A 22771-nucleotide genomic window follows, 5' to 3' on the forward strand; every position below is an offset into this window, starting at 1 on the left:
TGGAAGTGAAGGAGCGCCGTTTTACTTTTTCAATGTAGAATTGTCTGGAATTGAGATCGGACGCCATGTCGCGTTTGGAGAGCCCCTGATGTGCCTAAACAGTGGAATCCCCCCACAAGTGACACCATTTTGGAAACTAGACCCCCCATGGAACTTATCTAGATGTGTCGTGAGAACTTTGAATGCCCAAGTGCTTCACAGAAGTTTAGAATGCAGAGTCGTGAAAATAAAAAATATTTTTTTTTCCACAAAAAAGATATTGTAGCCCCCAAGTTTTTATTTTCACAAGGGTAACAGGAGAAATTAGACTGCAATAGTTGTTGCCCAATTTATCCCGAGTACACTGATGTGCCATATGTGGGGGTAAACCACTGTTTGGGCGCACGGCAGAGCTCGGAAGGGAAGGAGCACTGTTTTGGAATGCAGACTTTGATAGTATAGTCTGTGGGCGTTATGTTGCGATTGCAGAGCCCCTGATGTACCTAAACAGTAGTAACCCCCCACAAGTGACCCCATTTTGGAAACTAGACCCCCCAAGGAACTTATCTAGATGTGTGGTGAGAACTTTGAATGCCCAACTGCTTCACAGAAGTTTAGAATGCAGAGTCGTGAAAATAAAAAAATATTTTTTTTTCCACAAAAAAGATTTTGTAGCCCCCAAGTTTTTATTTTCACAAGGGTAACAGGAGAAATTGGACCCCAAAAGTTGTTGTCCAATTCATCCCGAGTATGCTGAGGCCCCATATGTGGGGGTAAACCACTGTTTGGGCGCACGGCAGAGATCGGAAGGGAAGGAGCGCTGTTTTGGAATGCAGACTTAGATAGAATGGTCTGTGGGCGTTATGTTGCGTTTTCAGAGCCCCTGATGTACCTAAACAGTAGTAACCCCCCACAAGTGACCCCATTTTGGAAACTAGACCCCCTAAGGAACTTATCTAGATGTGTGGTGAGAATTTTGAATGCCCAAGTGCTTCACAGAAGTTTAGAATGCAGAGTCGTGAAAATAAAAAAATATTTTTTTTTCCACAAAAAAGATTTTGTAGCCCCCAAGTTTTTATTTTCACAAGGGTAACAGGAGAAATTGGACCACTAAAGTTGTTGTCCAATATATCCCGAGTACGCTGATGCCCCATATGTGGGGGTAACCCACTGTTTGGGCGCATGGCAGAGCTCAGAAGGGAGGGAGCACCATTTGACTTTTTGAGCGCAAAATTCCCTGTCGTGTTTGGAGACCCCCTGATGTAACTAAACAGTGGAAACCCCCCAATTCTAGCTCCAACCCTAACCCCAACACACCCCTAACCCGAATCCCAACCCGATCCATAATCCTAATCAGTAACCCTAACGATAATCACAACCCTTACCCCAAAACAACCCTAATGTCAACCCTAACCATAACCCTAATCAAAACCCTAAATCCAACACACCCCTAATCCTAATCTCAACCCTAACCTCAAACCTAACCCTAATCCCAATACACCCCTAATCCCAACCCTAACCTTAACCCTAATCCCTAACCTAACCCTTATCCCAAGCGTAACCCTAATGCCAACCCTTACCCTAATACCAACTCTAATCCAAATCTAACCCTAACTTTAGCCCCAACCCTAGCCCTAACTTTAGCCCCAACCCTAACCCTAGCCCTAAGGCTACTTTCACACTTGCGTCGTTTGGCATCCGTCGCAATCCGTCGTTTTGGACAAAAAACGGATCCTCCAAATGTGCCCGCAGGATGTGTTTTTTTGCCCATAGACTTGTATTGCCGACGGATCGTGACGGATGGCCACACGTCGCGTCTGTCGTACACTGGATCAGTTGTGTTTTGGCGGACCGTCGGCACAAAAAACGTTCAATGTAACTTTTTTTGTACGTTGCGTCTGCCATTTCTGACCGCGCATGCATGGCCGTAACTCCGCCCCCTCCTCCCCAGGACATAGATTGGGCAGCGGATGCGTTGAAAAACTACATCCGCTGCCCACGTTGTGCACAATTTTCACAACGTGCGTCGGTATGTCGGGCCGACGCATTGCAACAGCCCCGTACCGATGTAAGTGTGAAAGAACGCTAACCCTGAATTTAGCCCCAACCCTAACCCTAAATTTAGCCCCAACCCTAACCCTAACCCTAGCCCTAACTCTAGCCCTAACCCTAACCCTAGCCCTAACCCCAGCCCTAGCCCTAGCCCTAACCCTAGCCCTAGCCCTAACCCTAACCCTAGCCCTAACCCTAGCCCTAACCCTAGCCCTAACCATAATTTTAGCCCCAACTGCTCTTCTCCTGTCGGCCGGCAGATGGCGATAGATGGCGGGCGCACTGCGCATGCGCCCGCCATTTTCTTTTCCCTGGCAGCCAGGAGGAGCAGCAGGAGGATCCAGGGACACCGGTAAGTATAAAAGGGTCCCCGAATCCCCCTATTTCTCTGTCCTCTGATGTGCGATCACATCAGAGGACAGAGAATTACACTTTGATTTTTTTTTTTTTGCGGTCGCCGGTAAACAGGTAATTACCGGCGATCGCAAAACAGGGGTCGTAAAACCGACCCCGATCATGTTCTTTGGGGTCTCGGCTACCCCCGGCAGCCGAGACCCCAAAGATCCTCCCGGTGCCGGCCGGCGGGCGCACTGCGCATGCCGGGAGCCACAAGGAGCGCTAGGGGAGATAGGTGAGTATCGGGGGGCTATCTGGGACCCCTTTTCTCTGTCCTCTGATGTGCGATCACATCGGAGGATAGAGAAATTAAAAAGAGATCGCGTTTTTTTTTTTTTGCGATCGCCGGTAAACGGTTAATTACCGGCGATCGCAAATGCGGGGTCGGTAAAAAAAACCCCGAATCATTTTCTCTGGGGTCTCGGCTACCCCCGGCAGCCGAGACCCCGGAGAAAATCCGACTCTGGGGGGCGCTATTTACTTTTTCCACAGCGCCGTTAACTAACGGCGCTGTGGTTTAAGTACCCTTAGCGGCCGCCGTTAAAAGGCGTATCGGCGGTCGCTAAGGGGTTAAAATATAAGACATATTTTCAGTTGTTTCACACTTTTTTGTTAAGTATATAATTCCACGTGTGTTAATTCATAGTTTTGATGCCTTCAGTGTGAATTTACAATTTTCATAGTTGTGAAAATACAGAAAAATCTTTAAATGCGAAGGTGTGTCCAAACGTTTGGTCTGTACTGTATGCCTATCTATCTTAATGTGAGTTTTAAGTATTTGTTAAATTGAGGGTTCTGCCTCATTTTGCAGAGTGTGGGTCTTAGATTCCTGAAGCTAGAGGAACAAGTATGTTTGCTTCATGACCCCACTGTTTAAAAAGTGTGTGAACCAGGACATCACCTTGGGGAGTAGCTTTTTTTGAGTTAAGCTTTTATATGGGACTTGTGTCTTATCTCATTATGAATGTGGGCAACGTGCAATATATGGCTGAATATAAGGCTCACAGGCAATATATGTGTGTTTGATTCATGGCAGCCTAAAATTGTGTCATCTAGCACACAAGATTCACAGGCAATACATATATGTTTGAATTATGGCAGCCTAAGATTGTGTCATCTAGCACACTAGTGAGTAAATCTTTTGGATTATTATATCCTTAAAAAATCCCCTGGTGAGGTGTTTTTTTTTTCTCTTTCCTCTCCAACCAATTTTGGAGGACTGGTGGATTGAATAATTATTGTGGCTGAACATTCTGAATAAGGTTTACAGACAATATCTATATATTGGGAATTCCAGACAGCCAAATATTGGGTGTTGTCATAGCACACAAAGAATTAAATCATCTGGATTATTACATCCTTGGAAATATATATATATGTATATTTTTTTTTCCTCCTGGTTCACTAGGCTCTCACATTTTTCAGTACCCTACAACTACAAGGGTCCGGAATTTTTCTGCCAGGGCTAGTAATATTGGGACAGCCGTCGAGGAGTGGGGGCGCCATTGCTCAGGTCTAGGGTGCCAACCCCTGCTGATAGGTAGGGTGAGTGTGAGGGACAGCTTCTACCCATATATTAAAACCCTCCTCACAAAACTACACATATACATTTTTCTTTTCCCTTCCTAATAGGGTCTGATAGATAGAGGAATAGGGTGCCAACCTCCGCTGGCAGGTAGGGTACTGAGAAGTGTTAGGCTACTAGGGATAGGCACCCCCCCTAGGTTCGTTTTCTATTTTCAAGTGTTTAATTGGTGATAGTTTTGTATGCACTTTGTTTTTTAGCTATTGTTAATAAAGATATTTTTAGTATTTTTGGGGTGCTTTCTGGGTCCTGTAGTGGCCAATGCTGCTGATTTTGCTGCCAGTCTAGCCGAATCCGCTGAAGCCTGAGCCAGAAAAACTGCTGCTGCTCTTATGGCCGGTATTGCTTTTACGACAGTCCTGGGAATTTTTTGTTCTAGCTGATCCTCCAGGTTGTCTACCCATATCTTTAGGGATCTAGCTACACAGGTAGGTGCGATAGCTGGCCTTAGTGCCCCTTCCGAGGCCTCCCAGGCTGTTTTCAGGCAACTATCTGTTTTTCTGTCTAGAGGTTCTTTCAGAGAACCTAAATCCTCAAAGGGCAGGGAGGATTTTCTGGCCACCTTTGAAATCGCTGCGTCAATCTTTGGAGCTCTATCCCAAGATGAGGATGTCTCTTCCTCAAAAGGGTATCTCCCCTTCAGGGAGTTGATTATCTGGGACTTCTTCTATGGTTTTTGCCATTCCCTCCTATAAAGCCCTAGTAGTTGTTCGTTCATAAGGAAGGATCTTCGTTTTTTCTTTTGCAGACCACTGAACATGAGTTCTTGGGCTGTCTTTTCCACTTTCTCCTCTACCATCCCCATGGTAGAGTGGATAGCTTTTTAAAGATTGTCTGTAGCCTCAACTGGGAATGTATCTTCCTCATCTGAGCTGCTTTCTGAGTAACAGGATTTATCTGAGTCTTCCTCTGATTCCGTAGAGTCCCTTTAAGATGCTATGGAGGGGCTGGATCTGTCCCTAGATCTGGCATCTGTGTCGATTGTCTGTAACGCTTTTACCGACTTACAGACCTCTGATTCGATTAGTGATCTCAAGTTCTCCGAAAAGGAGGTCATTTCCTCTGCCACTGTTTTGTTAATACAATCCTGACACAGCTTTTTATTCCAGGGTGCTTTTAAAGGGTTTTTGCACAAGGGACATTCCTTATTCTTAGTTTTTGACTTATAATTTTTGGGGACCTCCTATACTCCACCCCCAATATATGTAAGAAAAAGAGGGGAGAGATGGAGACAAAGAGAGGAGAAAAGAACAGACATTAGCGTGCTGGACTTTCCCGAAGTTCACTCACCACTCGGACGCTTAAAAGTATGGGTACCGGATCCGGAGGCCGACTGGTTTTCCCAACGTCTCCCAGCAAGACAAAAGATTACTTCTTGGCACAATGATCAGCCCGCACGCTGCCCGAGCGGCTCCCACTGCTGCCATGGTGTATCTGGCTCTTCTCACTTGAGCGAGACCACCTCTCCTGCACCTCTTGCTGTGGCTGTAATTGTTCTGGCGAAAAACTCTCCATCGTACAAACTGCCACGTGACAAGAGAAATCACATTCAACCTGGAATGGTTAGTGACAAACGGCAGTACTTCTGACTGCCCATAAATAACCGTGTTTCCTCCCATTTTTCTCTCTTTTTTTAAATGCAATTAAATTGATCACCTGGTTGATCCTGCCTCTAGTGGCCGCTTAGCGCCCTGACGCCTGCACACTGCGATTAGGTCTGTGTGCTCAGCCAGCAACCACTTCCAGTGCACACAGATGCAATCAATCAATCACCCTGTTGTTCCTGCCTCTGCTGGCCACCCAGCACCCTGACGCTTGCGCAGTGTAACTAGGCCTGAGCGCGCACCCGGCAACCACTTCCGGTGCACACTCCTTTGGCCCTCCTTCCCCCTTTGTCCGACTGTTATCGTCATCCCCCAGGTGCTGTGCGCATGTGCGTGCCCCATCACTTCAGGTCACTCAGGACGTGGCGCCGGCTGGGGAGTAGGCTTACCGTGCCCCGGGGAGCTGACCATGATGTGGGGCCGGATCTCAGGGAGGCAGCGCGGCACTCACCCTGCAATCCAGCATCCTGATGCTCCACAGCGTTGCCTCCTTCATACACCGCTTCATCCTTCTCTCTTGTGCTGCTGCTTGCACGTACTGCCAGGGAGGGAGGGGGGCTGCATTCTGTGCTCATCTGGGAGGGCCCCAATACTTCCATGGAGTCTTACCTAGCCCAGGCACCGGGGTGCCTTACAGGCTGCATGGCCACCGTAGGTCAACAGGGAGGGCACCATAACAGTGACCTCCGCAGACCAAAAGAAAAGCAGCAGGTTTTGTGGCATCAGGGGGAATCACTAAACGTGGTCCCTGAGGCTTAATCTTCACCCGGGCATTGCCTCACGGGCTGTGGCCATGCTTCGCTCAGGGGGGGCATGGATATACATGGCCCCTGAGGCGACTAACGGCACCTGGTGATGGATGCAGCAAACTAATGTCTGCCCAAATTCATCTGACCCATCCTCTTCTGTCGAGATCTTCCATCTTGAGGGTTCCCCATCAAGGACAGGAAATCAACTGATGTGGAGAGAGGAGCCCCCCCCCTTTTATCTTGAAGGTTTCCTGTCCTTGAAGGGCGGATCCCCTCTCTCATCATGTATGATGGAAAAAATAAAATAGTATAAGCAAAATAATTTGGCGGGTCATGAAATGGCTACATAACATGTCATTTTCTGAAGACATGCTCCCTTTTCTCCTGCCATAGAAGTAAGATTAGATCTGACCATAAGTCAATAAATCTTTTAATTTATTTTTTTAAACACTTTTTGAAAAGTGACATAAGATATTTGTCGCACTATAAGGAAAAATGTATATATTGTAATAAATATTGTGAAGAATATGTATTGACAAGTGTACAATTAAAGAGGATTTCCATCAATAGACATAACAAAAATCAATACCACAATGATATACAGTAATTACAAGGATATCATTGTGGTATTGATTATGTGTCTGTTTTTATCATTAGTGGAAAAATCAGACATGTGAATGAGCCCTAAGGGAGATTCCCATAATCTGAGATGGTTATAAATTGGTTTAATATCATTGCTTGAACAAATAGCTGTCCATTCCCCAAATGATTATGGACAGCTATTTGTTCAAGCAATGATATTAAACCAATTTATAACCATCTCAGATTATGGGAATCTCCCTTAGGGCTCATTCACATGTCTGATTTTTCCACTAATGATAAAAACAGACACATAATTCTGATTAGAGTTTGATCAAAGTGTGGTCCGAGTGTCATCCGTTTTTCTTGTATGTTGAGAATTTTTTTTTCTAAATGTTTTTCCACCTTCTCGATTCTGACAGTACGTGAAAAATGGACCACCCTTGCAAGTCATTTAAGTGCCATCCACTTTTTTCATGAACCCACGACTTGCATTGTCAATTTTGATCCTAACCTTGGATAAACATTGGACATGTCTCTGCTATTTTCTGTGCAAAATTCTCTGCAATTTTCACAGACATGTAAACGACTCCATAGACAATCACAGATACGAGTGCTATCCATGAAAACCATGGATAGCACATGTACAAAAACATCGTCCCCTATGCCTCATTCAGACGTCCGTTGCACATGCGTGTTGCATCTGTTTTTTTCACAGATAGAGCACATACCCATTAAAATCTATGATGCAATTCACATGTCTGTGTTTTTTCATAGACCGTGTCTGATTTTCTCCAATAACACGAATGAAAAGGGTCAATACAACTCTACGGGTCTATAAAAAACACGTACAGCACATGGACCATATCAGTGTATAGTCTCTGTGCTGTCCATATTTAACACTGCAAAGTATAGGAGAAGCTTTTTAGTTTGTTTATTTCTTTATCTATCCATGAAAAACACTGACACTCCCTGGTGGTAAAAATGGCAAACAGACCAAACACTGATGACACATTGATGGTAAAAACGGACACGACGATGACACACGGATGATACACTGATCCAAAACACTGGTGCCTACTGTACCATTTTATTGCGTAAATGTTTAAACATGGACATAAGAATGAGGCCGTTCAAAGAGTCACTAAACATAATCTTGAAATATTGCTTAAAAAATAAATGTATGGCCCTTACGTTTTCTTGATGTACGTCTCTTGAAAAAATGATATTTTCAATGAAATCCAGATTTCTTCCAGACATACTGAGATTTCGACCACCACTAAAAAATAAAGCATATAGTACAATTGCAAGGTAGTAAGATTAGATCTTTCATTACTTCAGGATTGCATGACAGATGATTGAGCACAACAGTTATTGCATCCGATGACAGAAATTGATGCACGTGTCAATCTATTTGGAAGGCCACTATCTCAGAAATCACTTATCAACATTTTTGTTACTATTTTGTGTGACGTTTCTGTTAAGTTGAAATGCTGTGTTTTTTTAAATCAGAGCATGCAGGAAGCACCTCAAAATAAATCACACAATGATCTATTATAGGGGTCTAGCCTATTTTTCCTTTTATCTGAGAGCTTGAGGAAGGTGAGTTTTAGAACTCCTTTCATTTGGTGTTCGTGCTGTGTGGCGGCCATTGTTGCTGTGGTTTTGTGCTTGTGGGGCAGTGTGGTCTGAAGTCATGGGGACTTACTCTTGCAGCATGATCACTGTGAGGCACCAAGCCGCCCACCCTGCTGGTGCATTGTCGCTGCGGTGGTGGTTAGCGCACAACGTCACTCTTTGAAGGCAATAAAAGTTAGGACCGACTGAGAGTTTGGCTGTGACATGGCAGTGGGCTTCATATGTCATGATCAGAATGTTAAACTAACAACCTCATGTTCAGTTCTATATATTTTTAGATCAATGTATGATTTTTGGAGGTGCTGTTCATTTCTCTTTTTGAGCATATTTCATGTTCTGTCCTTTTTTTTGAGGACGTGCTCTCCTACTGTTTGGCACAGGTGACTTTAATTAGCAGGAGACTACAAATGTGTGCTGACTATTTTTGCTCTCATCGGTGAGCTTGAGGTAGATGAGTTTCAATGCTCCTTTCATTTTGTGTTTGTGCGGTGTGGTGACTATTGTTGCTGTGGTTTTGCACTTGTGGGGGGGTGCGGTCGGGAGTCATGGGGACTCAGGCTTGCAGCATGGTCGCTTTGAGGCACCACGCTACCCGCTCTGCTGGTTCATTGTCGCTGCAGTGGTTAGGGCTGCCATCAGGGCATTACATCCCTTATTGGCATGTGGGGTCCATTGAGCATAGGGGACCCAGACCAGGTTCCCCATCTTCCACTCACCGGGCCCCAGGGGCAGGAGGATTCTGCCGCTGCTATAAATGAACCTGCATCCGGAACATCGCCATTTTATCGTGGCCACGTAAGAAGAAACTGTGTTTTGTGTATTTTTAGTTGAAATCGACAAACCGCAATAAGTTTGGGTGCTAGGATGGAGACACATGGACCGTACCAATGGTATAGGTGGCAGGATGGAGACAGATGGGTCAGGATGAAGACACGTGGTGCAGGATCATGGAGCAGGATGGAAACACATGGGGCAGGAACATTGGGCAGAATGGAGACAGATGGGGCAGGAACATGGGGTAGAATTGAGACACATGGTAGAGGATCATGGGGTAGGATGGAGAGAAAAGGGACAGGATGGTGACACATGGTGCAGGATTATGGGGCAGGATGGAGACAGAAGGGGCAGGATGGAGACACATGGTGCAGGATCATGGAACAGGATGCAGACAGATGGAGTAGGATGGAGACAGATGGGGCAGGAACATGGGGCAGGATGGAGACACATGGTGTAGGATCATGGAACAGGATGGAGACAGAAGAGGCAGGATAGAGACAGATGGGGCAGGAACATGAGGCAGGATGGAGAGATATGGAGCAGGATGGAGACAGATGGTGCAGGTTCATGGGATAGAAGGGGCAGGATCATAGGACAGACAGAACAGGTTCATGGGACAAATGGGGCAGAATGGAGTCAGATGTGGCAGGATGGGGAGATCATATGGGTCAGGATGGGAGATCATATGGGGCAGGATGAGACACATGAGGGCAGGATAGGAATACATATGGCTGGAGCCAGGAATGAGGTACAAGGGGGCCAGGGTGCGGGATATTATTACTGTTAGGGCTGATTAAGGGATATTATTACTGCAGTGATATATTATATTTTTTAGGATCCTGTTTTCAATGGGATGGGTACTGGTACTGTGCAGGATGACACTATGTCGCCTTTTTGTCTTCATCTGGTATAGTGTAGACGTTGGAAAAAAACAGTAATGTGCTCTGCAAGCAGTACTGTAAATAACTCTGTCATTTTCTGCAGACATGAGTCCTAGCTGGAAGAAGTGATGGTGGTCTATGCTGGATGAAGATGAAAAGGAATATGAAGGACTTCAACTAGAGATGTCACTGGTGAGTCAGTGTATTATATGTACACTTACACTATACAATGTATATTATATACAGAGCTCTTGTGTATGTGACCGATAATCACTGTATTACCTGTACACTGACACTATATACAGAGCTCCTGTGTATAATATCACTGAATTACCTGTGCATCACTATATACAGAGCCTGTTCATAATGTCACTGGTGATCATTGCATTGCCTTACACTGACCATAATGTCACTGGTGATCATTGCATTGCCTTACACTGACACTATATTCAAAGTTCCTGTGTATATTGTCACTGGTGATCACTGTAGTACCTGTACACTGACACTATATGCAGTGCTCCTGTTTATAATGTCACTGATGATCATTGTATAACCTGTACACTGACACTATATACAGAGCTTCTATGTATAATGTCACTGGTGATCCCTGTATTACCTGTAAAAAGCTGATAGCTAAAAAAAATTACCCACATATTTCTAAATACAGGAAATTTGTATATAACACCTCTGTGAAAGTATTTGTGAAAAAGCCAGGAATTTTTTTCATAAAGCGTTCAATATCTGAAAGGGTTATGTTAAGGAATGGGAATGTGTGCGGTGCCTGTTTAGCTTCCTGTCGAATCCAGACAAGTGCGAGGATGTTATAGGTTGGATGGCAGACAAAGGCTCCAGTGTGTTGACAAGCAGCACCACCAAGTGTTCCACATGGTCCAATGCCAGTAGCCAAGAGGCTGGGCCTTACAATCCTCAACTTGGTCCTCCTTCTTCCCCCATCAAAAGTCCTAGTAGACATATGACACCAAAGCTGGTCACTCTGAGGAACTGTTTATGTTCCTTTGTAATTAATCTGGCCTCTCACCATACACCATTAAAGTGGGTCAGGATGAGGACGTAGCGTGAGAACTTGGTCATCTGTTCCACAGAGCTCCCCCACTCAGTGAGATAACAGGCCAAGGGTGCATTGTTCCCCTGTATGGCAACATGTATCTGAAGGTGAAACTACTGCCCCTTCCCCTTTGTTACGGCCTTCCCAATCTGCTGTCCAGGAAGCAGGAGCTGATGCCTCCTGCTCATAACCTGCACTTGAAAAGACACAACAGTCAGCAACCACGTCCAGTTCATTGTCCCAGCGCAGCGTTCAGTTGCCCCTGCTCCAGACATTTAACAGGAAGCAGAAATATCCACCTACCCACCCACAGGCCCAAACGCCAAACACCCACATTGCCAGATTGCTAGCCCCGAAAATGTTGCAGCTGTGGGAACTAAGTTTTTCCACAACCTCTTGGCGATGGCAGCCTCAAAGTATTCGCTTCCCAGACTCCACTTTTTTTCACGGTGTGCCATCCCTGTATTACAGAAGCACGTGTTACAAAATATCAGCCGTGCTCTGGCCAACGCAGTCACCGGGAAAGTCCACCTAAGTTCTTGTGGACAGGGAAGCTCAATTTCCCTGATGGCACACTGTGGAGTCTGGGACAAAGTCAGAGGCTGGGACATCACACATCTAACCCACATCAAGAATAGCGGGCCCAACACCCATCAGGGTTTCAGTATGCCAATTCCTGTCTCTTTTCCTCCTCAGCATCCTCAGCTGAACTAGCCTCCCCATCACTCCCCAGCTTCAGATCTCTGCAGCACTGCCTTGGCAAAGTGGCAGCATGCTATGCTGAAGCTCATCTGTTAAGATGATAAAGCACACCACACAGCAGAGCTGTTGAAAGGTATAAAAGACCAGACTGAACCTCAAGCCAGGTCTAGTTGTGTGTGATAATGGACTTAACTTAGTAGCGGCTTTAAAACTCGGCACGCTGGTACATGTTCCATGCATGGCCCATGTGCTGAACTTGGTTGTACAGCATTTTTTTTTAAATATACCTGTTAGAATCTGTTTAGTTTGTGATTATCCGCTATTTTCTTGTGGAGTTCTGGCTGATGGTCATTTTCCTCTGGTGCTGGGTTTGTCTTGGGTCAGGTGTTTATTTTACTCTTTATTAACCAGCACCTGCCTCCCAGTCCTTGCTGGACAACAGTGTTTATCTGCTTGAGCTTTAGCTTGGTGCTTTGCTTTGTCTTCTGTGTGTGTTATTTGTGCAGTGCTCTGGTACCTCTGGTTCTGCTAGCCTTAGTTTCTGTTTTTCATTGGTTGCTGCACCCTTCTCTTTGTTTTCTATTAGGAGGTGACCTGTTTTTGTACCCAATCCTTAGTTCTTTTAGGGAACCCCTTCCCCTTATCTATAGGTCTTTGCTTGAGATTAACCTAGGAACGTCAGTGGGTCTATTCGCAAGGAATGGGTCACCCACTCCATTGTAGAGTTTCAGCCTAGTCATAGTGCAGGGTCAGCTTTCCCCCTTCTACCTTAGTCCTGTGTGGCAGATCCGTACCAATAACAACATGTCAGCGCCCATTTCCGAAAGTCATCCAGGCTTTCGCCGGTCTGGCTGCACTGCAGCAGTGCTTTAATTTGCCTCGTCACCGACTGATTTTTGACCTGCGGACACCCTGGCATTCGACCTTTTATATGCGACAAAGGTTTAGTGAACAGCAGTGGGCAGTAGCTGAATTCCAGCTTTTCAATACCCGTAAGAGTAACACTCAGCCCCCACACATTACATCTGCTGAGTGGGTGTGGATCACTGACATATATGAGGTTTTTTAAAACTCTGCACCAAGATGGTGAGTGCTAATGACGCTACTGTCAACAAAACCATGCAGCAGCTCTGTTTATTAAAATGTTCACTGCAGAATCTGAAAGAGGAAGCTTTGAATGCCGAGCAGGTGGCTATGGAGCAAGATTTTACATTGGCTGATACCACACAGCCCAGCCTCAGACAATATTCTCAGGCCACATTGGGTGATGACGAAGAAAAGGAGGAGGAAGATGAGGAGGAAAAGGAGTTTTTTGTCTGAGCTACAGAGGTGACTTCCAATTCCAGCTTCATTCCTGTTCAGCATGGATGGCCTGAAGAAAAGGAGGAGGAGAGGATGGTTAGTGTTCGCCCTGTTGGGGACACTGAACGTTTGACTGTTTGACATGTCAAGATGCCTTTCCCAGACCCTCTCGTGAAATACATTTTGTCCACTATGAAATACTGGCTGTGCATCTTTCTTGACCCACGGTACAAGGAGAATCATCCAAACCCATTTTGCTCCTACTCTTCTTGCTGCTTCTGCAAGTACTTAGTGTTCATATATGTATACTCCCAATGGGTAATGTTTTTAAATTTGTAAACCTTTGTACATTGTGCAATGTTGAAACTTGTAGTCCCTAGCTCTAGCAATTATAATAACGACAAATTTTTTTTTTAGGTCCCCATCACAGTCTCTTTCAGCGTGTTTGATACAGAGACCCCTTGGGTAATTTCTGGAAACCTTTGTACATTTTGTACATTGTGCAGTGGTAAGCCTTGTACTCCCTATCTCTAGCAATTATAATAACTACAAAATGTATTGTGAGGTTCCCATCACGGTCTCTTTCAGCTTGTATGATACAGACCGCTTCATTCATTTTTTGAAGCCTTTGTACATTGTGCATTGGTAAAACTTGTACTCCCTATCTCTAGTAGTTATAATAACTACAAAATTTATTGTGAAGCCCCCATGACGGTCTCTTACAGAGTGTATGATAAAGAGTGTATGATTGTGCAATGGTCAAATTTCTACTCCCTATCTCTATATATTATATTATTATAACACTTTTTTTTATTGTATTGCCCTTCTCACGGTCTCTTTCAGTGTGTATCTGGGAACTTGATATTGATTTTTGGGTCTGCACTTGGACCACATCAATGCATTAATATGGTCCACACACTTCTTCAGGTTTCAGCTTTACACAGAAAAATAATATGAGTATTTCAATATGCTCTATATAAATGCTGCTAGATCGAAAATCTTACAGACACATTCCTTTATAAAAGGAAATTTGACATAATACCTCTGTTAGCATATGCCATATACTGCTGACATGTGCAGCACCCCAGTAGGTGGGTGGAATGCCTGAGTACAAAATCTGTGTCTCAGGTTGAAACGACTAGCCTTTCCCCTATGTTACGTCCTTCCCAATCTGCTGCTCAGGAAGAAGGCACTGAGGCCTCTTCCCCACAACCTGCAGTTGCACATACAGTAAGCACATTCAGCAACCATATCCACTTTTTGGTCCCCGCGCAGTGTTCAGTTGTCCCTTGTCAGCATATATGTCTCTTCCCAAATTGATACTTAGATAGGGCATACATATTCATTAACAGTAGCACTTTACATTGTCTGGTGCTGGGCAAAGACAATTCCTGGCTTTACCAGGCTCTTAAATGAGACTAGTGTCTCTTTATTAGACAGTCGCTTCCCTTAAATTTTCAACATTTTGGTAAAAAAAAGTGGTGTTCAGGTATTGGCCAGTGTCTGTGCATATTAAGCAGATCTTAGAGACTGGGTTAAAATGCTCCACAGACCTATTCAGGCTGCAGGCTTACACATATTGAAATGTGGTTATTGCCATGCTAACGCCTTTACCTGAGCTCTGTAGCACTGCCTGTCACCTGAATAATACACTCCACAGACTTCATCACTCTCTTTGACAAATCCTGTAATTACTTCGCTGTTGCCCAAAACCATCGAAACGATACATTCTGCCTGGTTGGGTAGTTTCCAGAAGAAGTGCGTAGACTTGAGCAGCTTGGTCAATGGCACTCCGGTCTCTTTCCCATGAGGAGGCTGCTTCAAAGTAAAATGAGGCTTGTACATGTTCATGACATTGGTTTCAGGCCTGACCACAATACAGGTCCTCGCTTACAAACACTGTATTCAGAATGTAATTCTAATGCTTTTAGTGTCTGGTAGAATCCAACTTACTGACATTAATCATACAGCTCCCTCAACTCCTGTATTATATTCACCTTACAACGGCTTCAACCGCTATGTCAGTGGCTCCATTGGGATCTGGTGGCCAAATTGAACTCTGGCGCTCACAAAACTCAGGTTTCACAGCACCTGCTAGTCCTATGAAAATGTGAAGAGAGGGCCGCATAATGACATAGCGGTGGACGTGGTGGTGGCAGGCAAAGGCCAGCATTCAAAATGGGCATTTTACAGCTGGCATTGTAAATTGCTGGGGAATATGTATTCCAAATGTAGGATTGAGAGCTCTCATAAAAGTATGATACTGGGTCATCTGAGGGCCTTTCCAAAACTCAGGTTTCACAGCACCTGCCGGCCCTCTGAAAATCTACTTCACCTTGGAAATCAAGGTCCCAGAGTCTGGAGAAAGAGTGTAGAGGCACACAATCCAAGCTGCTTGAGGTCTAGTGTGAAGTTTCCACAATTAGGGTTGAGCGAAACGGATCAGACAAATTAAAAAATCGCCGACTTTCTGCAAAGTCGGGTTTCATGAAACCCGATCCTAGTGTGGGATCGGCCATGAGGTCGGCGATCTAAGCGCCAACGTCACATTTCGTATGACGCTTTCAGCGCCATTTTTCAGCCAATGAAGGAGGACGCAGAGTGTGGGCAGCGTGATGACATAGGTCTCGGTCCCCAACATCTTAGAGAAGGGCATGACAGTGATTAGCTTGCTTTCTGTGGCGTCACAGGGGCTATAAAGGGGTGTGCACGCCGACTGCCATCTTATTTCTGCCGATCGTAGCACGGGGAGAGGTTGCTGCAGCTTCATCAGAAGAAGGGATATCGTTAGGGAGGAAAGATTAACCCCCAAACTGCTTGTGCTGTAGCGATTTCCACTGTCCAACACCACCATTTTTTTGCAGGGACAGTGGAGGCTATTTTTTTGTGCATCAGCTCTGTAGCTTATTAGGCTGCCTTATAAGGCTCCCTGATAGCTGCATTGCTGTTTGCATGCTGCTGTGCAAACCAACTGCTTTTCTAAAAGCAAAAATCCTGTTGCTCCTTTTTGCACAGATATCTTGTTTATTTGTCCACACTTTTGTGTGCAGCAGTCCTTTTTATTGCTGCCATACTTGTCCTGAGATCATTGTACGGAGATTGAAATTGTACTACAGTCCTTGTATTTTTTCATATATCTTCCAGCCACTTTCTGCCACATAGACTGCGTTGTTATATACACTGGGCCTGAGTTTTGTTTCAGTCTCCCTCCCCAAAAAGGGAGATTCAAATTCTCACAAAGTGGATATACTTCAGTCCTGTTACTTTGTCGTATATCAGCCAGCCATTTTCTGCCACTTAGATTGCGTTGTTATATACACTGGGCCTGAGTTTTGTTTCAGTCTCCCCCCCCAAAAAGGGAGATTCAAATTCTCACAAAGTGGATATACTTCAGTCCTGTTAGTTTCTCGTATATCAGCCAGCCATTTTCTGCCACTTACATTGCGTTGTTATATACACTGGGCCTGAGTTTTGGTTCAGTCTCCCCCAAAAAAGGGAGATTCAAATTCTCACAAAGTGGATATACTTCAGTCCTGTTACTTTGTTGTATATCAGCCAGCCATTTTCTGCCACTTAGATTGCGTTGTTATATACACTGGTCCTGAGTTTTGTTTCAGTCTCCCCAAAAAAAGAGAGATTCAAATTCTCACAAAGTGGATATACTTCAGTCCTGTTAGTTTTTCGTATATCAGCCAGCCACTTTCTGCCACTTACATTGTGTTGTTTTATACACTGGGCCTGAGATTTGGTTCAGTCTCCCCAAAAAAAGGGAGATTTAAATTCTCAACAAGTTTATATACACTGTTATGAAAGGCAATTCAGTACTACAATGGACATAGCGGTCAGAGCACATACAGTGATCTGACAATAACCCAAAATCATAGAACGAGCTCTGAGACGTGGGAACTCTGCAGACCGCAATCCCTAATCCTCTCCAAACAACACTAGAGGCAGCCGTGGATTGCGCCTAACTCTGCCTATGCAACTCGGCACAGCCTGAGAAACTAACTAGCCTGAAGATAGAAAATAAGCCTACCTTGCCTCAGAGAAATACCCCAAAGGAAAAGGCAGCCCCCCACATATAATGACTGTGAGTTAAGATGAAAAGACAAACGTAGAGATGAAATAGATTCAGCAAAGTGAGGCCCGACTTTCTTAACAGATCGAGGATAGAAAAGGTAACTTTGCGGTCTACACAAAACCCTAAAGAACACCACGCAAAGGGGGCAAAAAGACCCTCTGTACCGAACTAACGGCACGGAGGTACACCCTTTGCGTCCCAGAGCTTCCAGCAACAAATTAGACAAGCTGGACAGAAAAAATAGCAAACAAATAGCAAAGAAGAACTTAGCTATGCAGAGCAGCAGGCCACAGGAATGATCCAGGGAAAAGCAAGTCCAACACTGGAACATTGACAGGAAGCCAGGATCAAAGCATTAGGTGGAGTTAAGTAGAGAAGCACCTAACGACCTCACCAGATCACCTGAGGGAGGAAACTCAGAAGCCGCAGTACCACTTCCCTCCACCAACAGAAGCTCACAGAGAGAATCAGCCAAAGTACCACTTGTGACCACAAGAGGGAGCTCTGCCACAGAATTCACAACAGTACCCCCCCTTGAGGAGGGGTCACCGAACCCTCACCAGAGCCCCCAGGCCGACCAGGATGAGCCACATGAAAGGCACGAACAAGATCGGGAGCATGGACATCAGAGGCAAAAACCCAGGAATTATCTTCCTGAGCATAACCCTTCCATTTAACCAGATACTGGAGTTTCCGTCTAGAAACACGAGAATCCAAAATCTTCTCCACAATATACTCCAATTCCCCCTCCACCAAAACCGGGGCAGGAGGATCAACAGATGGAACCATAGGTGCCACGTATCTCCGCAACAATGACCTATGGAATACGTTATGTATGGAAAAAGAATCTGGAAGGGTCAGACGAAAAGACACAGGATTAAGAACCTCAGAAATCCTGTACGGACCAATGAAACGAGGTTTAAACTTAGGAGAGGAAACCTTCATAGGAATATGACGAGAAGATAACCAAACCAGATCCCCAACACGAAGTCGGGGACCCACACGGCGTCTGCGATTAGCGAAACGTTGAGCCTTCTTCTGGGACAAGGTCAAATTGTCCACTACATGAGTCCAAATCTGCTGCAACCTGTCCACCACAGTATCCACACCAGGACAGTCCGAAGACTCAACCTGTCCTGAAGAGAAACGAGGATGGAACCCAGAATTGCAGAAAAATGGCGAAACCAAGGTAGCCGAGCTGGCCCGATTATTAAGGGCGAACTCAGCCAAAGGCAAAAAGGACACCCAGTCATCCTGATCGGCAGAAACAAAGCATCTCAGATATGTTTCCAAGGTCTGATTGGTTCGTTCGGTCTGGCCATTAGTCTGAGGATGGAAAGCCGAGGAAAAAGACAAGTCAATGCCCATCCTACCACAAAAGGCTCACCAAAACCTTGAAACAAACTGGGAACCTCTGTCAGAAACGATATTCTCTGGAATGCCATGTAAACGAACCACATGCTGGAAGAACAATGGCACCAAATCAGAGGAGGAAGGCAATTTAGACAAGGGTACCAGATGGACCATCTTAGAAAAGCGATCACAGACCACCCAAATGACTGACATCTTTTGAGAAACGGGAAGATCAGAAATAAAATCCATAGAGATATGTGTCCAAGGCCTCTTCGGGACCGGCAAGGGCAAAAGCAACCCACTGGCACGAGAACAGCAGGGCTTAGCCCGAGCACAAATCCCACAGGACTGCACAAAAACACGCACATCCCGCGACAGAGACGGCCACCAAAAGGATCTAGCCACCAACTCTCTGGTACCAAAGATTCCAGGATGACCAGCCAACACCGAACAATGAACCTCAGAGATAACTTTATTGGTCCACCTATCAGGGACAAACAGTCTCTCCGCTGGACAACGATCAGGTTTATTAGCCTGAAATTTTTGCAGCACCCGCCGCAAATCAGGGGAGATGGCAGACACAATTACTCCTTCCTTGAGGATACCCGCCGGCTCAGACAAACCCGGATAGTCGGGCACAAAACTCCTAGACAGAGCATCCGCCTTCACATTTTTAGAGCCCGGAAGGTACGAAATCACAAAGTCAAAACGGGCAAAAAACAGCGACCAACGAGCCTTTCTAGGATTCAACCGCTTAGCAGACTCAAGATAAGTCAAGTTCTTATGATCAGTCAATACCACCACGCGATGCTTAGCTCCTTCAAGCCAATGACGCCACTCCTCGAATGCCCACTTCAAGGCCAGCAACTCTCGGTTGCCCACATCATAATTTCGCTCAGCAGGCGAAAACTTCCTGGAAAAAAAAGCGCATGGTTTCATCACTGAGCAATCAGAACCTCTCTGCGACAAAACAGCCCCTGCTCCAATCTCAGAAGCATCAACCTCGACCTGGAACGGAAGAGAAACATCTGGTTGACACAACACAGGGGCAGAAGAAAAACGACGCTTCAACTCTTGAAAAGCTTCCACAGCAGCAGAAGACCAATTGACCAAATCAGCACCCTTCTTGGTCAAATCGGTCAATGGTTTGGCAATACTAGAAAAATTGCAGATGAAGCGACGATAAAAATTAGCAAAGCCCAGGAACTTTTGCAGACTTTTCAGAGATGTTGGCTGAGTCCAATCATGGATGGCTTGGACCTTAACAGGATCCATCTCGATAGTAGAAGGGGAAAAGATGAACCCCAAAAATGAAACCTTCTGCATACCAAAGAGACACTTTGATCCCTTCACAAACAAAGAATTAGCACGCAGGACCTGAAAAACTGTTCTGACCTGCTTCACATGAGACTCCCAATCATCCGAGAAGATCAAAATGTCATCCAAGTACACAATCAGGAATTTATCCAGGTACTCTCGGAAGATGTCAGGCATAAAGGACTGAAACACTGATGGAGCATTGGCAAGTCCGAATGGCATCACTAGATACTCAAAATGACCCTCGGGCGTATTAAATGCAGTTTTCCATTCATCTCCTCGCCTGATTCGCACCAGATTATACGCACCACGAAGATCTATCTTGGTGAACCAACTAGCCCCCTTAATCCGAGCAAACAAATCAGATAACAATGGCAAGGGGTACTGAAATTTAACCGTGATCTTATTTAGAAGGCGGTAATCTATACAAGGTCTCAGCGAACCATCCTTCTTGGCTACAAAAAAGAACCCTGCTCCTAATGGTGACGATGACGGGCGAATATACCCCTTCTCCAGGGATTCCTTCACATAACTGCGCATAGCGGTGTGCTCAGGCACAGATAAATTAAACAGTCAACCTTTTGGGAATTTACTACCAGGAATCAAATTGATAGCACAATCACAATCCCTATGCGGAGGTAGGGCATCGGACTTGGGCTCATCACATACATCCCGGTAATCAGACAAGAACTCTGGAACCTCAGAAGGGGTGGATGACGAAATTGACAGAAATGGAACATCACCATGTACCCCCTGACAACCCCAGCTGGACACCGACATGGATTTCCAATCTAATACTGGATTATGGGCTTGTAGCCATGGCAACCCCAACACGACCACATCATGCAGATTATGCAACACCAGAAAGCGAATAACCTCCTGATGTGCAGGAGCCATGCACATGGTCAGCTGGGTCCAGTATTGAGGCTTATTCTTGGCCAAAGGCGTGGCATCAATTCCTCTCAATGGAATAGGACACTGCAAGGGCTCTAAGAGAAACCCACAACGCTTAGCATACTCCAAGTCCATCAAATTCAGGGCAGCGCCTGAATCCACAAATGCCATGACAGAATACGATGACAAAGAGCAGATCAAGGTAACGGACAGAAGAAATTTTGACTGTACCGTACCAATGGTGGCAGACCTAGCGAACCGCTTAGTGCGCTTAGGACAATCAGAGATAGCATGAGTGGAATCACTACAGTAGAAACACAGCCCATTCAGACGTCTGTGTTCTTGCCGTTTAACTCTGGTCAAAGTCCTATCGCACTGCATAGGCTCAGGTTTAAGCTCAGGTAATACCGCCAAATGGTGCACAGATTTACGCTCACGCAAGCGTCGACCGATCTGAATGGCCAAAGACAGACTCATTCAAACCAGCAGGCATAGGAAATCCCACCATGACATCCTTAAGGGCTTTAGAGAGACCCTTTCTGAACATAGCTGCCAGCGCAGATTCATTCCATTGAGTGAGCACGGACCACTTTCTAAATTTCTGACAATATACCTCTATCTCATCCTGACCCTGACAAAGAGCCAGCAAATTTTTCTCTGCCTGATCCACTGAATTAGGTTCATCGTACAGCAATCCAAGCGCCAGGAAAAACGCATCGATATTACTCAATGCAGGATCTCCTGGCGCAAGAGAAAATGCCCAGTCCTGAGGGTCGCCGCGCAAAAAAGAAATAACAATCAAAACCTGTTGAACTGGATCACCAGAGGAGCGAGGTTTCAAGGCCAGAAATAATTTACAATTATTTTTGAAACTCAGAAACTTAGTTCTATCTCTAAAAAACAAATCAGGAATAGGAATTCTTGGTTCCAACATGTCTTTCTGATCAATAGTGTCTTGAATCTTTTGTACTCTTGCCGAGAGTTGATCCACAAATGAAGACAGACTTCTAATGTCCATCGCTACACCTGTGTACTGAACCACCCAAATGTGTAGGGGAAAAAAAAGGCAAAACACAGTGCAAAGAAAAAAAAATGGTCTCAGAACTTCTTTTTTCCCTCTATTGAGAATCATTAGTACTTTTGGCTTCCTGTACTGTTATGAAAGGCAATTCAGTACTACAATGGACATAGCGGTCAGAGCACATACAGTGATCTGACAATAACCCAAAATCATAGAACGAGCTCTGAGACGTGGGAACTCTGCAGACCGCAATCCCTAATCCTCTCCAAACAACACTAGAGGCAGCCGTGGATTGCGCCTAACTCTGCCTATGCAACTCGGCACAGCCTGAGAAACTAACTAGCCTGAAGATAGAAAATAAGCCTACCTTGCCTCAGAGAAATACCCCAAAGGAAAAGGCAGCCCCCCACATATAATGACTGTGAGTTAAGATGAAAAGACAAACGTAGAGGTGAAATAGATTCAGCAAAGTGAGGCCCGACTTTCTTAACAGATCGAGGATAGAAAAGGTAACTTTGCGGTCTACACAAAACCCTAAAGAACACCACGCAAAGGGGGCAAAAAGACCCTCCGTACCGAACTAACGGCACGGAGGTACACCCTTTGCGTCCCAGAGCTTCCAGCAACAAATTAGACAAGCTGGACAGAAAAAATAGCAAACAAATAGCAAAGAAGAACTTAGCTATGCAGAGCAGCAGGCCACAGGAATGATCCAGGGAAAAGCAAGTCCAACACTGGAACATTGACAGGAAGCCAGGATCAAAGCATTAGGTGGAGTTAAGTAGAGAAGCACCT

General features: G+C 45.2%; 1 protein-coding gene across 1 annotated transcript in view; it reads right to left on the reverse strand.

The window, feature by feature from the left end:
* The window catches only part of PLXNC1 (plexin C1), a 374777-nt gene that overhangs the window by 186639 nt on the left and 165367 nt on the right, over positions 1 to 22771 (reverse strand). Inside the window, exon 12 of the mRNA XM_069764349.1 lies at positions 8139 to 8223. Within this exon, the coding sequence (XP_069620450.1) occupies positions 8139 to 8223 (85 nt within the window). The remainder of the gene's footprint in view (positions 1 to 8138; positions 8224 to 22771) is intronic.

The sequence above is a fragment of the Ranitomeya imitator genome, chromosome 4 (genome assembly GCF_032444005.1).
Source record: "Ranitomeya imitator isolate aRanImi1 chromosome 4, aRanImi1.pri, whole genome shotgun sequence".
NCBI classification, from domain to species: Eukaryota; Metazoa; Chordata; class Amphibia; order Anura; family Dendrobatidae; genus Ranitomeya; species Ranitomeya imitator.